Source organism: Aquarana catesbeiana, linkage group LG12 (assembly GCF_042186555.1).
Source record: "Aquarana catesbeiana isolate 2022-GZ linkage group LG12, ASM4218655v1, whole genome shotgun sequence".
NCBI classification, from domain to species: domain Eukaryota; kingdom Metazoa; phylum Chordata; class Amphibia; order Anura; family Ranidae; genus Aquarana; species Aquarana catesbeiana.
This window is the reverse complement of record NC_133335.1, coordinates 15,556,030-15,573,566: the sequence shown is the minus strand read 5'-3', so window position 1 is coordinate 15,573,566 and position 17,537 is coordinate 15,556,030. Positions and strand designations below refer to the sequence as shown.

Here is a 17,537-nt window from a genome sequence, read left to right as displayed (position 1 = left end):
GATCATAAGCAAAGAGCAGTAACCAATCAGATTTAAGACTATATCTAATAGGTTGGCACACTTTGCAGATGATCATTCCTGTTTGCCCTTCTCTTCTACATAAAACCACATGCTGTTAAATTTTAATGCCACAACCAGTAGGATCTTACCGTCATCCAGATACGCCTGGTCCAGGTTCTGCTCCTGCTTTACAGTGACCCCAGAAGGTAAGATTTCCTTCTGGTCTGCGCCTGGAGGGATATTTTTCGGAGGCCTCTGGTTGCTGGACTGTTGCTGGATTACGGTTGGGTAGGAACTGGGCTTATTCTCTGCGCTTGGCTGGGCCGTGACAGACTAGGAGCGAAGTCGGAGCACATTATGTGCTGAAACTCCTGGTGGCTTCCACACCTCATCTGGTGGTTGGTGGGAGAATAATGAATGACTGGAGATGGCTGTGGGTTGGCGCCAGAATGGACAGGAGAGCCGGCGTGGACGAGAACTGAGCGATGAGCCTCGGGGATTGCAATATGTGAGGCCACCAGGGGAGGCTGATGGAAGCCCAGCTGACTGGGGCTCATACTTTTGCTTCTCTGGTAGGCAGCGGCTGAAGGACTCTGTTGTGGATATCGAGAATCGGGCGATGGAAGACCGGGTCGGACTTGTTGACAGGAGATCAAGTTGGCCACCAGGCAGGATGGAGAATCGTTATTCAATGGATGCTGGGAGTAGTAACTCTGTGGAACAGACCCCAAGGCACTGTGTGCACTGCTGGCCACTATGGGAGAATTGTATTCATCAAGAGGTTCTGTTTTAATGGATGGTACTGAAACACAGGTAGAAAAAAAAAGGTCTATTAGTATATAATCTAATAGAGGAGAAGCTTGCTGGCATTACAAAAAGGTGCCAGGGAACACAGGTCTTTGTTTATAAAAGACAAGGCTAAAAAGTTATAAATCACCCATATTTGTAGGATGTTGCCTACCTCTATCCTAGAATTTCTACATCAGTGACAAAGGAAAGACACCTAAATAGACCAAAAACACCATTCCAACATAGAAAACCAGGTCATAAAACAACCCTTCCTACCTACCTGGAGAGACCGGAGTATTAGTATTCTTATGAAATATTTAAAAGTGGTTGTAAACCCTCCAGTGAAGGGACTTTACTCAGGTGATACACAGAGGTGAGACAAATCCTCCTACATAAATTGAACCTGTTTATCTGCAGTCTTCTTGTCTCTACATCCGTTTAACCACTTCAATGCCCCCTCAATACCGGGGACTTCCCCCCCCCCTTCCTGCCCAGGACAGTTTTCAGCATTCACACTTTGAATGACAATTACGCGGTCATGAAACACTGTGCCCAAAGTACATTTTTATCATTTTCTTCCCACAAATAGAGCTTTCTTTTGGTGGTATTTGATCACCTCTGGGATTTTTATTTTTCTTAGTTTCTGTTATAAAAATTTGTTTTTCTGCTTCACTGACAGGCACTCATGAGGCTGACCTAATGAGCACCGATAAGGCGGCACTAATGGGTACTGATGAGGAGGCACTGATATGTAGAACTCATGGGCACTGATATGCAGCACTGATAGGCACTAATAGGTGGCACTGATGGGCACTGATAGGCAGCACTGATGGGCACTAATAGGTGGCACTGATGGGCACTGATAGGCAGCACTGATGGGCACTGATAGGCAGCACTGATGGGCGGCACTGATAGATGGCACTGGATAGGTGGCACTGATGAGGCTGACCTAATGAGCACTGATGAGGCGGCAGTAATGGGTACTGATGAGGAGGCACTGATATGTAGATTTCATGGGCACTGATAGGCGGCACTGATATGCAGCACTGATGGGCAGCACTGATGGGCGCTAATAGGTGGCACTGATGGGCGGCACTGATAGATGGCACTAGATAGGCGGCACTGATAGATGGCACTGGATAGGCGGCACTGATGAGGAGCTACTGACAGGCATTACTGATTGGCATCTGAAAAGCACTAACAGGCATCACTGATGGGGCACTGAATGGCACATTTATGGGCACTGATTGGCACATTTATAGGCACTGACAGGTGTTACGGATGGGGCACAGACTGGCAGCTGATGAACACTGATTGGCAGCTAATGGGCACCTTTCATGGGAGCTGCGCTGATAATCAATGTGCTGATTATCAGTGCAGGCCCCCCTCTGGCAGGGAGAGCCGCCGACTTCACTTTCAATAATGACATCTATCTCCAGTGTATGGGTACTGCTATGGGAAGCAAAATGGCACCCCAATATGGAAACTTATTTATGGCTGACCTGGAGGACAAATTCCTGAACAGCATACAACAAAAGCCATACAGATATTATCGCTACATTGATGATATATTCATGATATGGACTGAAGGTGAAGAAAATCTAAGCCAATTCTTCTCATTGATCAACACTTTTCACCCATCTATCAAAATAAAAATGGACTATTTGAACACACATGTCAACTTCCTGGACACCACAGTATACATCAGGGATGACAAGCTTCACACGTCGATATACAGAAAACCGACTGACCGATGCAGCTATCTTCATAGTTCCAGTTTTTACCCCCAACTCACTAAACGGGCCATCATACACAGCCAGGCCATCAGATACCACCGAATTTGTTCAGACCCAGAAGACAGAGATAAACATCTCAGAACACTGGCAGACTCCTTCCATAAGAAAGGTTACAAAGACAAAACCATCAACAACAGCATAAACACAGCCTTGAAAACCCGAAGAGAAAATCAACTCCAATACACAGAGAAAAAAACAAATAACCGAGTACCTCTAAGTCACCACATACAACCCAGCACTTGAAGGGATCAAAAAGATAATCAAAGATTTACAACCCATTATAACAGAGGATGAAACTCTGGAAGGAATATTCCAACAACTACCATTATTGGCTTTCAGACAACCACCCAACCTCAGACACAAACTAATCAGCAGGAAACTTCACTCTGATTATGAAGTCACAAATAATGGAACATAAAGAAGACAGTTTATGCCCACCTGTGGGACATCATTTCTCACAACCGGACCACACTATAGAAGACCTCAATGTTTTAGTTCTGAAAAGGGAATTTCAGAACTATCCAGGAAAGGAAAACGTTTGAACTAAGAATTATACTTCTTTTTGACACGAAAAATAATGGCCTGAATTTAGATATTGGTTTCCTTACACATTATGCTAAAGTTTTACGACCCCCTCTGTGACTAGTATCCCCCCCTCCAGTCTATAGCTCTCCCTCTGTCTTATCTCACTAACTCTGCTGCTATCTTTATTACCATTGATTTGTATATGTTTGTTTCTCTCCTTTTTTTTTTTTTTTTTTTTTTCTTCTTTAACATTCTGCTTAAAAATTTGTTTATCAGTACTGCTTGGACCTTGAAGAAGGGGACATACCTCGAAAGCTTGTCTTGAAAAATTGTATGTTAGTGCAAATAAAAAAGTATCACGGACAGTACTCAATTTTCTCTGTTACAATTGCACTAATACGGCTACAATCAAATCAAGTATCATTCACAATGACATGCTTCATGTAAAGTCCCACCTCCATTTTCCACATTTTCCATAATATATGCAGGGATGGAGGCATACCATTGTTTTACATTTAAATTATAGCTGCGTTGGGTCACACCTACCTCTCACCTTTTAACTTACTATAGAGGGATATGCTTTGTTCATATTTTATGTCTGAGGTTTACAAACACTTTAATGTTAGGACTAAACAGAGCTGGGTGCAGAAGAATAACTGTGGGGGGACTTTAGTAACCTGGTGTTGAGCACTCTCCTTGGTCGGGTAGCGTCTCGAGTGGAAGCGATTCTGATGACCGATGCTCCAGTGTTAACACCAATCAAGAACAAACATCTCAAGAAATTGGCAGATCTATTTTCATTTGACTCTAATGTTTAAAAAAAAAACAAAAAAAACCCACGACCATTAAGATCAAAACTGCCAACATGTCTTTGAACAATCAGGCCAAACACAAGAAGATCTGCTTCCTGCTTTTATAGAAAAATGGATTCTGATGTGTAAAACATGTAAAGTAGGGATAACATCTCTCTGCGGTGAACAAGAGACCACTTTGTTGACTGCACTTTGGAAACGTCTCGTAGTCAGGTCCTGCCTGAGTATTGATTATCTGGTTCTCTACAGAGAGGAAACTGTCTTTATGGTTGACATATTAAAGGATTGTGTTCAAATCCAATAAGTCTAGGAGTCCTACGGGAGGTAAAAACAAAGTTAAAAGCCAGACTCCAGTACATACATACAGTATATGGGAACTGTTTAACCAGCTTTACCAGCCAAACGACTGGCAATTTTTTTTTTTTTTTTTTGCAGGAAGTCCTCAGATTTACACAGCTCTGTCAAATTGGTGACCTTAAAGCGGAGTTCCGGCGCAAAAATGCTTTATTTTTTTTTATCCTAGTATTATTGCTTAAGAAAAAAGGAAATCCCCCTTCCATTTCCATGATCATTTTTATGTACACTTAATAAATTCGATTCTTTACATTACCCAAGTGTGTGTTGCCTCCAAAGTCCCAATGATGGGGGATTTCCTTTTTTCTTAATCTGATATTAGGGATGTGGCAACCACATTCTTTGGATCCGACATGGTGAAACCCTTTCTTTTTGTAGTATTATTGCTTATGTAATTAAAATAAGAGTACACAATGATATATTGTTCAAAGATATAAATTCCTTACTGTAATATATAACATAGTTAATGTGGGCATGTGAAGCCCAATCTATAATCACTTCCTGGAATATCTTTGGAGAGGTGCATGCTGGGTAACCAGCATGCACCTCTTGATCTCGCGCATGCGCGATTCACCGGCCGTATCGCCGATTGTTTCTAAAGTTGCCGACGGAGGAAGGTCCCGCCCCGTTGTTATGGCAACATCACAGTACTGCCCACAGACTTCTGGGAGATGATGTGTCATCATTTCCCAATCATTTCCCAGGAGCATAGGCGAGGGAGGAAGTCTCGAGGAGCTCCGCGGGCCAGTGCCCTGATTACAATAGCGACACCAGTGCCACAAATCAGTGCCAGCGATGAGGGCCCACCAGTGCCAGCAATCAGTGCCCACCACTGCCCACAAGTGCTACCAATCAGTGCCCATTAGTGATGCCAGTCTGTGCTGGCTATCAGTCCCGCCTATCACTGCTGCCCATCAATGCCCATCACTGCTGTCCATCAATGCCCATCAGTGTCACCCATCAGTGCTGCCTATTAGTGCCCACTAGTGTCGCCTATCAGTGCCACCTATTAGTGCCCTATTATTTGTAGGATGTTGCCTACCTCTATCCTAGAATTTCTACATCAGTGACAAAGGAAAGACACCTAAATAGACCAAAAACACCATTCCAACATAGAAAACCAGGTCATAAAACAACCCTTCCTACCTACCTGGAGAGACCGGAGTATTAGTATTCTTATGAAATATTTAAAAGTGGTTGTAAACCCTCCAGTGAAGGGACTTTACTCAGGTGATACACAGAGGTGAGACAAATCCTCCTACATAAATTGAACCTGTTTATCTGCAGTCTTCTTGTCTCTACATCCGTTTAACCACTTCAATGCCCCCTCAATACCGGGGACTTCCCCCCCCCTTCCTGCCCAGGACAGTTTTCAGCATTCACACTTTGAATGACAATTACGCGGTCATGAAACACTGTGCCCAAAGTACATTTTTATCATTTTCTTCCCACAAATAGAGCTTTCTTTTGGTGGTATTTGATCACCTCTGGGATTTTTATTTTTCTTAGTTTCTGTTATAAAAATTTGTTTTTCTGCTTCACTGACAGGCACTCATGAGGCTGACCTAATGAGCACCGATAAGGCGGCACTAATGGGTACTGATGAGGAGGCACTGATATGTAGAACTCATGGGCACTGATATGCAGCACTGATAGGCACTAATAGGTGGCACTGATGGGCACTGATAGGCAGCACTGATGGGCACTAATAGGTGGCACTGATGGGCACTGATAGGCAGCACTGATGGGCACTGATAGGCAGCACTGATGGGCGGCACTGATAGATGGCACTGGATAGGTGGCACTGATGAGGCTGACCTAATGAGCACTGATGAGGCGGCAGTAATGGGTACTGATGAGGAGGCACTGATATGTAGATTTCATGGGCACTGATAGGCGGCACTGATATGCAGCACTGATGGGCAGCACTGATGGGCGCTAATAGGTGGCACTGATGGGCGGCACTGATAGATGGCACTAGATAGGCGGCACTGATAGATGGCACTGGATAGGCGGCACTGATGAGGAGCTACTGACAGGCATTACTGATTGGCATCTGAAAAGCACTAACAGGCATCACTGATGGGGCACTGAATGGCACATTTATGGGCACTGATTGGCACATTTATAGGCACTGACAGGTGTTACGGATGGGGCACAGACTGGCAGCTGATGAACACTGATTGGCAGCTAATGGGCACCTTTCATGGGAGCTGCGCTGATAATCAATGTGCTGATTATCAGTGCAGGCCCCCCTCTGGCAGGGAGAGCCGCCGACTTCACTTTCAATAATGACATCTATCTCCAGTGTATGGGTACTGCTATGGGAAGCAAAATGGCACCCCAATATGGAAACTTATTTATGGCTGACCTGGAGGACAAATTCCTGAACAGCATACAACAAAAGCCATACAGATATTATCGCTACATTGATGATATATTCATGATATGGACTGAAGGTGAAGAAAATCTAAGCCAATTCTTCTCATTGATCAACACTTTTCACCCATCTATCAAAATAAAAATGGACTATTTGAACACACATGTCAACTTCCTGGACACCACAGTATACATCAGGGATGACAAGCTTCACACGTCGATATACAGAAAACCGACTGACCGATGCAGCTATCTTCATAGTTCCAGTTTTTACCCCCAACTCACTAAACGGGCCATCATACACAGCCAGGCCATCAGATACCACCGAATTTGTTCAGACCCAGAAGACAGAGATAAACATCTCAGAACACTGGCAGACTCCTTCCATAAGAAAGGTTACAAAGACAAAACCATCAACAACAGCATAAACACAGCCTTGAAAACCCGAAGAGAAAATCAACTCCAATACACAGAGAAAAAAACAAATAACCGAGTACCTCTAAGTCACCACATACAACCCAGCACTTGAAGGGATCAAAAAGATAATCAAAGATTTACAACCCATTATAACAGAGGATGAAACTCTGGAAGGAATATTCCAACAACTACCATTATTGGCTTTCAGACAACCACCCAACCTCAGACACAAACTAATCAGCAGGAAACTTCACTCTGATTATGAAGTCACAAATAATGGAACATAAAGAAGACAGTTTATGCCCACCTGTGGGACATCATTTCTCACAACCGGACCACACTATAGAAGACCTCAATGTTTTAGTTCTGAAAAGGGAATTTCAGAACTATCCAGGAAAGGAAAACGTTTGAACTAAGAATTATACTTCTTTTTGACACGAAAAATAATGGCCTGAATTTAGATATTGGTTTCCTTACACATTATGCTAAAGTTTTACGACCCCCTCTGTGACTAGTATCCCCCCCTCCAGTCTATAGCTCTCCCTCTGTCTTATCTCACTAACTCTGCTGCTATCTTTATTACCATTGATTTGTATATGTTTGTTTCTCTCCTTTTTTTTTTTTTTTTTTTTTTCTTCTTTAACATTCTGCTTAAAAATTTGTTTATCAGTACTGCTTGGACCTTGAAGAAGGGGACATACCTCGAAAGCTTGTCTTGAAAAATTGTATGTTAGTGCAAATAAAAAAGTATCACGGACAGTACTCAATTTTCTCTGTTACAATTGCACTAATACGGCTACAATCAAATCAAGTATCATTCACAATGACATGCTTCATGTAAAGTCCCACCTCCATTTTCCACATTTTCCATAATATATGCAGGGATGGAGGCATACCATTGTTTTACATTTAAATTATAGCTGCGTTGGGTCACACCTACCTCTCACCTTTTAACTTACTATAGAGGGATATGCTTTGTTCATATTTTATGTCTGAGGTTTACAAACACTTTAATGTTAGGACTAAACAGAGCTGGGTGCAGAAGAATAACTGTGGGGGGACTTTAGTAACCTGGTGTTGAGCACTCTCCTTGGTCGGGTAGCGTCTCGAGTGGAAGCGATTCTGATGACCGATGCTCCAGTGTTAACACCAATCAAGAACAAACATCTCAAGAAATTGGCAGATCTATTTTCATTTGACTCTAATGTTTAAAAAAAAAACAAAAAAAACCCACGACCATTAAGATCAAAACTGCCAACATGTCTTTGAACAATCAGGCCAAACACAAGAAGATCTGCTTCCTGCTTTTATAGAAAAATGGATTCTGATGTGTAAAACATGTAAAGTAGGGATAACATCTCTCTGCGGTGAACAAGAGACCACTTTGTTGACTGCACTTTGGAAACGTCTCGTAGTCAGGTCCTGCCTGAGTATTGATTATCTGGTTCTCTACAGAGAGGAAACTGTCTTTATGGTTGACATATTAAAGGATTGTGTTCAAATCCAATAAGTCTAGGAGTCCTACGGGAGGTAAAAACAAAGTTAAAAGCCAGACTCCAGTACATACATACAGTATATGGGAACTGTTTAACCAGCTTTACCAGCCAAACGACTGGCAATTTTTTTTTTTTTTTTTTTTGCAGGAAGTCCTCAGATTTACACAGCTCTGTCAAATTGGTGACCTTAAAGCGGAGTTCCGGCGCAAAAATGCTTTATTTTTTTTTATCCTAGTATTATTGCTTAAGAAAAAAGGAAATCCCCCTTCCATTTCCATGATCATTTTTATGTACACTTAATAAATTCGATTCTTTACATTACCCAAGTGTGTGTTGCCTCCAAAGTCCCAATGATGGGGGATTTCCTTTTTTCTTAATCTGATATTAGGGATGTGGCAACCACATTCTTTGGATCCGACATGGTGAAACCCTTTCTTTTTGTAGTATTATTGCTTATGTAATTAAAATAAGAGTACACAATGATATATTGTTCAAAGATATAAATTCCTTACTGTAATATATAACATAGTTAATGTGGGCATGTGAAGCCCAATCTATAATCACTTCCTGGAATATCTTTGGAGAGGTGCATGCTGGGTAACCAGCATGCACCTCTTGATCTCGCGCATGCGCGATTCACCGGCCGTATCGCCGATTGTTTCTAAAGTTGCCGACGGAGGAAGGTCCCGCCCCGTTGTTATGGCAACATCACAGTACTGCCCACAGACTTCTGGGAGATGATGTGTCATCATTTCCCAATCATTTCCCAGGAGCATAGGCGAGGGAGGAAGTCTCGAGGAGCTCCGCGGGCCAGTGCCCTGATTACAATAGCGACACCAGTGCCACAAATCAGTGCCAGCGATGAGGGCCCACCAGTGCCAGCAATCAGTGCCCACCACTGCCCACAAGTGCTACCAATCAGTGCCCATTAGTGATGCCAGTCTGTGCTGGCTATCAGTCCCGCCTATCACTGCTGCCCATCAATGCCCATCACTGCTGTCCATCAATGCCCATCAGTGTCACCCATCAGTGCTGCCTATTAGTGCCCACTAGTGTCGCCTATCAGTGCCACCTATTAGTGCCCATCAGTGCCACATATCAGTGCCACCTATCAGTGCCACCTATCAGTGCCCATAAGTGCCACCTCATCAATTCCCACCAGTTCAGCCTATCAGTGCCACCTCATCAGCGCACATCAGTGAAGGAGAAAAATTACTTAATTAAAAAATTTACTGACAGAAACTAAGTAAAAAAACATTTTTTTTTCAGATTTTTTGGCTTTTCTTTTGGTAAAAAGTGATTAAATATCACCAAAAGAAAGCTCTATTTGTGTGAAGGAAATGCTAAAAATTTTTATCTGGTTACAGTGTAGCATGACCGCGCAATTGCCATTCAAAGTGCGACAGCGCTGAAAGCTGAAAAATGGCCTGGGCAGGAAGGGGGTGTAAGTGCCCTGTAGGCAAGGGGTTAAGGCAGTGCTGGAAAATAATGATGGCCACACAAAATATTGACACTTTGGGCCCAATTTGGACATTTTCACTTAGGGGTGTACTCACTTTTGTTGCCAGCGGTTTAGACATTAATGGCTGTGTGTTGAGTTATTTTGAGGGGACAGCAAATTTACACTTTTATACAAGCTGTACACTCATTACTTTACATTGTAGACAAGTGTCATTTCTTCAGTGTTGTCACATGAAAAGATAGAAGAAAATATTTAGAAAAATGTGAGGGGTGTACTTACTTTTGTAAGTACCTGTAATAAAAATAGTTTTAAAAAGGGTCGATGTTCCATGGCCTAGCTGAAAGTGGAAAATCCCTTTAACCCCTATCAGATCATGGTTGTTGTAGGTCTCTGTCAATGAATAATGAATGAATTACGCAATGAAGTCAAATCGTCATACAATAAACCGCATGGAGGTGAAAATACCACTACATTGCATGCAGCTTCTTTGGGGTCATGAGTTTCATTAATCAGCATATTTCACAGCTGGCATGAATCATGATGGGAAAGCTGAATGACCAGCAATCTACAGTAAAGTAAGTAAATGTTAAACCACCATACTCATATACATGGACGGGTGACTCACAAACCAAACATCTACCCAACAATCAAGTCATTTGTATTTTGTACTGAAGATACGCAAGAGGATGATTTATGATTTTGCTCATTGCCCTCAATATGAACTCTAAGGAGACAAAGAAAATACCAGTACACCGAAAGAGCAGAAAAGGCTTGGAATCCCTGTTTAAAAAGGTATTTGTCATCCTTGTGCAATGGGGACTGCCATGTTGTAGGTGTGACTTGGGTTTTGAGAGGCTGAAGCCTAAGGTAATCCCAGCACCGTAAAGCACCGAGTTCCTAGTTAGTCAACCAGGTAAATACTTCAGCTTACAGAACAGCTACTGTCCTTCACTGCGAAATATGGATAGAACGGACCTCTGCCACAGAGCAAAATGACCTTGTGAGAAGCCTAAGATAGAAGAGAGACTATGGTTGCCACCATAGAAGCCTAAGATAGAAGAGACTATGGTTGACACCATAGAAGCCTAAGATAGAAGAGACTATGGTTGCCACCATAGAAGCCTAAGATAGAAGAGACTGGTTGCCACCATAGAAGCCTAAGATAGAAGAGACTATGGTTGCCACCAAAGAAGCCTAAGATAGAAGAGACTATGGTTGCCACCTCATCCCTTTAAACCCTAACACATATTAATTACACAGGTTCTGTGGTAATTAAACTCACTTGGTGCCTTGTCTGCATTTCAAAGGTGTTCGGGTTTAAAGGGATGAGGTGGCAACTCTAGAAGAGACCTTACCTACTTCCAAGCAACAGGTTAGTTCTGGGGCAGTAGCAAGGATCTTTAGATCAATGCTATTGAAATTGTTCTCCTGAAACTAAAGGGGCCCAGAAGCCTCAGAGTGGCAGCTTCTGTTTTTTAGGTTTCTCACCAGCTCACCATCATGTGATGCATGAAATACAAGTTTTAAACGTCAAGCATTCTGGCAGTCATGTACCTACCTGGGTGGTAAGTGAAGTGCTGAGCCTGGCTCCTTTTCCTTTTGCCATTTACAACATTGAAGTTCACTTTCACCGGAGAGGTGATGTGCTTGTTGCGGTATTCAGGGACCTCCACGAACAGCATGCTCTGAAATGAGAAAGGAGATTGGAAGCATTCGGTAATCCAGGGATAGGTACAACTCAATCTCATCCATTTTTATAAACACTTTCCATTGATTTTTTTTTCCATTTGTATCTTAGATTGAAAACCTCTCCACTTGTGGTACATTTCATGGTCAGAGGGCTCTTCTTTGCCAAGTTGACCTGTCGGTCAATGCCAGTGCTTAGGTTCCTGAACAGCAAGATTTTTTTAAATCTTTTTAAAGCACGAGACACTTCACGCTCATAAACTGGCTTCTTTTTAAAACTAGGAAAACAAAGGTTTGATGCCCTTAGGAATGTGTGTTTTGCACATGAACTACTGATCATCCCTGTGTTCACCATCATTTAGTAGGACATATGAATGTGCTCTTCTGCAACTCATTTGGTTGCCTATCTTCCCCATCTCAAAGTTTGGAACTCGGTTGTTAAACTTACAGGCTGACTTTTGTCTTTATCCACAGTGGCCTCGGTCTCCCAAATCTGCTGGCCATCTAAAAAACACAAAGACAGGGAACATTTACCCGCTGCTGTGAGCAGTATACAGTTGATTTATAATGTTAATAATGTTTTTAATCATCAGAACTTTATATACTATACACAGCTATCATACTGTATAATAATAATAATAACCAGGGCTTTTTTTCCTCAAACAATTGGTGCTGGAACTCAACCACGACCCCCCAAACCCCCCCCCCCACACACACACTCTCCAAATCACAACAAATAGTGGGTGTGGTCAGTCAAACTTCACGAACAGTAGGAGGGTCTTAAAGGGGCATTAAAGTGGAGTTCCACCCACTTTTACAACTTTTCAGCATCCCTCACTAAACTGTGCACTGTAAACAAATTGGATATATTTTTTTTTTTTCTCAGCACCTACTGTATATCTGCTGTATTCATTTTTTACTTTCTCCTCCCTGGCCGTGGCCCATCGCATCATTTCCTGTTTGCAATGCCTTCTGGGAAGGGGCATCAACTTCCTCTGAAACTGCCGTTGGAAACCTGACCTGAAACCTATCACACTGCTTGTGCTGCACTGAGCATGTGCGAGATCTGCAAGGATGAGATCCAGGAAGAAATACAGTCTGGCTTCAGATGCCCACACTTAAGATGGCCACGACCTGCTGTAAGTTTATAAAATAACAAACTACTGCTATAGACTAACAAAACAGACCTTAGTTTACAGACTAACTTTACTAGAATACATTAAGCTTGTGTATTATAGGGGTATTTTTATTTAAAAAGTATCATTTCGGCCGGAACACCACTTTAAATACCAGGATTGCATTACACACAGGGTGCAGAGCTGTCACTTGTAAACACAGAAACCGGACTTCTGTGTTTAAAAGTGATAGTGGTGGGTAGGGAGCAGAGGATCCGAGCCAGAAGTGGTGGAACTGAGTTCCACCAAGTTCCCCCTGAAAAAAAGCCCTGATAATAACTATAAAAATAATAGGGCATCAAAAAATGTTATATAGGCAACTTCTGGCAAACATAATCATCAGCTTTTCCTAGGTCTATGGATACAGTTTACTTGCGGATTATCACGCTGTCAAGTCAAAGAATAATTCCAGAGAGCTGTTTTTTTGTCATTTAAGTCCATGGCCCTACCACTAGTGGTAATGGCTCCAGCCAAACTCAGAAATATGAGGAAGCCATGTAAAGAGGAGGACAGATGGAGGAAGGGTCTCTCTATGGATATCAGCGCACAACAACTCACGTCTTTGATGGAAATGTGTTAAAATAAAAAAAAAAAAAAAAAAAACAGATGGAAAAGCGTTATACTTTTCTTTCTGAAAATGCTCACTGCCTCAAATTTTTTGGGACTCTAAAGTGGAAACAGCACGCGGCTTGGGATTTCAAAATGTCCCTGTTGCACAATGCTGGGTTAAATAGCCCTGGCATTCTAGACAAGTATCACAATTGCTCACACAACAATGGCTCCTGGAAAACTGTTACCAGTCCAGAAACTGTTCCCAAAAAAAAAGTGTGGTTTCACTAAACTAATTATGCTTGACGAGGGTGTTGAAAACGCAAAGTCTCCATAGGCGAAGTAATAGGGTTGGCGGTAAGGCAAAGAGCTGCGAAACGCTAAACACTTGCATTATCCGGGGCGGACAGGAGCCACAAAGTGCGTCATGCGATCGGTATGAGAAACATAAAAGTGTGAGAAAAACTGGGTGGAATTAACCGGAATGACACGGTTTCTGGATAAACCAAGACTAAGCCCTAACAAAAAAGCGCAGCTTTCTCTTATCTCATAGGTGAAGCAACAAATTAGGTGTTACTGGCACCATTCAATCGTTTCCGTCTTCTCTGATGAAATGAAAACTATGAGGTCAGTCTTTTCGGCTGTCTACACAATCAAGGCTTTTTTTTTTGTTCTTCTCTCTCTTGCCACGGCTGAACTATATCAACACCAATTGCTTGATGAGTATTGAAAATAAGCAGCCGACGTCTCAATCAACGGTAGTTCTAGTTTCCAATAAAGTAGAAGCCACGTAGCCACACATCTATGCAACGATTGCTGGGCCTTACGGAAGATTCTTCTCTTCTTGACAACAGAAGATCCGGTGACGTCTTAAAGTGGAACTTCACTCTCTCATTCAACACGAACGATTTTTAATGCTCATGCTGCTAGTATTAGTCAATAAATAGGAAGGAGTATTATATTCACTTGATTTCAACTTTTTTTTTTATTTCTTCAGTTGCTTCCTGGCTTCTGGCCTAGGCCGAAATGATGTCATACATTCCAGGAGTCTTCATGTGAAGGGAGGAGGAGCGGAAGAAAACCCATCCATTTACCAGTTTCAAAAAAACTGTTTCATTTCTGGCACGTGCCGGAAATGTAACACTCCCATTGGTTGTGCTCTCAACCAAACTGTCAAACCATCCAATGGCTGGTGTCATAACTGATCACATGTGCATAGCTCCCAACTGCCCCTGATTTCGAGGGACTGTCCCTCATTCCTCCTCATTTGTCCCTCATTTTGGTCCGATCTATATAGATCAGGGGCGGACTGACCATTGAGCGTCTCGGGCACTGCCCGAGGGCCCTGGGCCACTAGGGAGCCCCATCAGGGTTGTCAGCCTTAGTAAAACCAGGGACAGTATGTATAAATCTGTGGTATTTTTACATCTGTCTGTGTATACTGTGTGTACATGTATGTGTATACTGTGTTCCAAAAGCAGTTATAATGGGAATAGTAGTGGTAAAAAAAAAGCACTTGTGGGTTCAGCCAATCTTGTGTTTTTGTACAATTTTCGTTTAAGGGGGCGTGGCCATGGGGTGTGTCCTTTGCCTGCGTACTTTTGCTGATAGGCGTCCCTCATTCCCATCTCAAAAAGTTGGGAGGTATGCATGTGCAGCATCATGGCAGTTGTAGATTAAACAAAGAGGCAAAGATGGCAGCTTCCTTGGCTGAAAACGATAGGAGGGGGAGGGTTTACTTACACTTTAAGTACACCCTCCTGCCGGCATGCCTGGGGTAAGGGCAGATGGATTCCAGGAAGAAAATGCTACATGAAATCATCTGCCCTTACTCAAAATGGGCAAAGCTAGAAATGCTAAAGGGAGAGGTGTTTTTCCTCAACAAAATAAAGCATGGAGACATGGATGGATGGATAGGGGAGATGTGCTTTGAATATTAAAAATGAATTAAAAAGTGTGTTCAGTTTGTGGTGCTCCTATAAAAACTTTAGTTCTGTTTTAAGGCCCAGAACATTTGCATTCCAGCACTGCAACTGTCCATTCACTTTTTTTTTTTACTGGGTTTGAGATCTGAATGACATTTTTATTTGTAAGAAAATGTTCTTCCTACAGTAAAGCTATATAAATATCTTTTATCCGAACGATATCTTATATATTTATATATGCACAGCATCTGCAGGAACAAAAAAAAGGTTAAAAAAAAAGTTAAAGCGTAACTCCACTTTTGTTGAGAAAAAAAACCTTCCCCTCTGGGTGATCTCTGTACATTACAAGGATTGTAATATGTAATGTAATGTAATAACAACCTTTGTTGCAGATTCCGACCTTATGTTATTCTGAAGAAATCCCTGTGTGTTTGTCTGTGCTTCTGTGCTGACTGGGTCTAATGGCTTCATAATTATCAGTCAGCTGTGGCAGCTGCAGAGCACTAATGAGGGAATCTGCTGGGCCTGCATCCGTTTAGACCTTTTCCTATTGGAAGTATCTCACCAAAAATTACATTCTTGTTGCAGGGGATGCCTGAAATCTGACTTGTATCTTAGGCAGACTTCTGGGAAAATTGGTGAGCCAATCACACAAGCAGGAAATTACGTTTTTGGGGAGTGGTCAGTACATACTCGTATATCAAAGCAAGTTTCCCCATAGGAATCAATAGAAACTCAGATAATGTGTTCCAGTGCCATTGCTGGTGTATGCAGTGCCACATGTGGCCAGGGGTGCGGGGGGGTGCCGGAAACACTCGGGAACGCACACCTCCCAACTTTTTGAGATGAGAACGAGGGACGCCTATTAGCAAAAGTATGTAGGCATAGGCCACACCCCTTGATACCCCTCCTTAAAATTAGAATTATACAAAACGAAATTAGTTAAATCTACAAGTGCTTTTTTTTTTACCACTATTATACTTTTATATTGGCTTTTGACATTTACAAATGCAGCAACTTAAAATTTGGATATAAGCTTTAGCCCTGGGAAACACTTTTTTTTTTTTTTTTGAAAGAGAAGTAGTGCATTTTATATACAACTATATGGATCAGACCAAAATGAGGGACAGATGAGGAGGAAGGAGGGACAGAGGGACATTGTTCCACATCAGAGACAGTCCCTCGAAATCAGGGACAGTTGGGAGCTATGGGAATGGAGTCTCCGAGTGTCTTTGAGGGTCTCAGAGCACCTCTGAGTCATCTCCGAGCATCACCGGCGCCCCCGCACCTCTGGCCACATGAGGTACTGCACACCCCGGAGGCTGGAATCCTGCTTGTCTTGCGAGACAACGCTCACAAATCAAGTAAGATTTAAAAAAAACAGCTTGTATTGCGAAGCGCTCGTAAACCGCGATACTCGCATTTCGAGGTATTACTGTACTTTAAGGTCCAAACAATACTGAAAGGGGTTGTAAACCTACGTGTTTTTTCACCTTAATGCATCCTATGCATAAAAAAAACACCTGGCAGTGACCGGCCCCCAGCTCCCCCCCCTTTTTACTTACCTGAGCCCTAGAACTTGACCCACGGGAACTCACTGTCTCTCTGTCCGGGGTTCTTGGCTCTTGATTGGATAGATTGATAGCAGCGCAGCCATTGGCTCCCGCTGCTGTCAATCGAATCCAATGACGCGGGGGGCGGGGCCGAGTCCTCATTCGACCTCTATGGACGCCGAATGCTGGACTCTGGAGCGTGCCCGCAAGGTAACCCCCTCTCAGGACAGCTCTTCTCCCAGGGGGTTATCTGATGTGGGGAGGAGCCGCGGGAGCCGCCGGGGGACCCCAGAAGCGCAGGTTCGGGGGCCACTCTGTGCAAAACGAGCTGCACAGTGGAGGTAAGTATGATATGTTTGTTATTTTAAAAAACAAAATAAAAAATGAACCCTTAGTGTGACTTGCAGGGGGCGCACTCCGAAAACTTGTATGTTAGTGCAAATAAAAGTACCACAGACAGTCGTTCTTGTTGCAAGTGCACCAATACGGCTACAATCACCTCAATATGGATTCTCAGAAACTTCACCAGCAAAGCCGTCAACCTCCTTTCACTTCCTGCTCCATATTTTATAGTCTTATCTTTATATCCGGCTCTTCTGATTGATATTGAGAGTGATGA

The 17,537-nt window shown here is 42.8% G+C and overlaps 1 protein-coding gene across 1 annotated transcript in view; it reads right to left on the bottom strand.

Moving 5' to 3' along the window:
* The window catches only part of NFATC2 (nuclear factor of activated T cells 2), a gene marked incomplete in the record, with an annotated part of 153,617 nt that overhangs the window by 60,238 nt on the left and 75,842 nt on the right, over positions 1 to 17,537 (bottom strand). Inside the window, 4 exon segments of the mRNA XM_073607254.1 lie at positions 150 to 290; positions 293 to 802; positions 11,589 to 11,715; positions 12,165 to 12,220. Coding sequence (XP_073463355.1) covers positions 150 to 290; positions 293 to 802; positions 11,589 to 11,715; positions 12,165 to 12,220 — 834 coding nt within the window.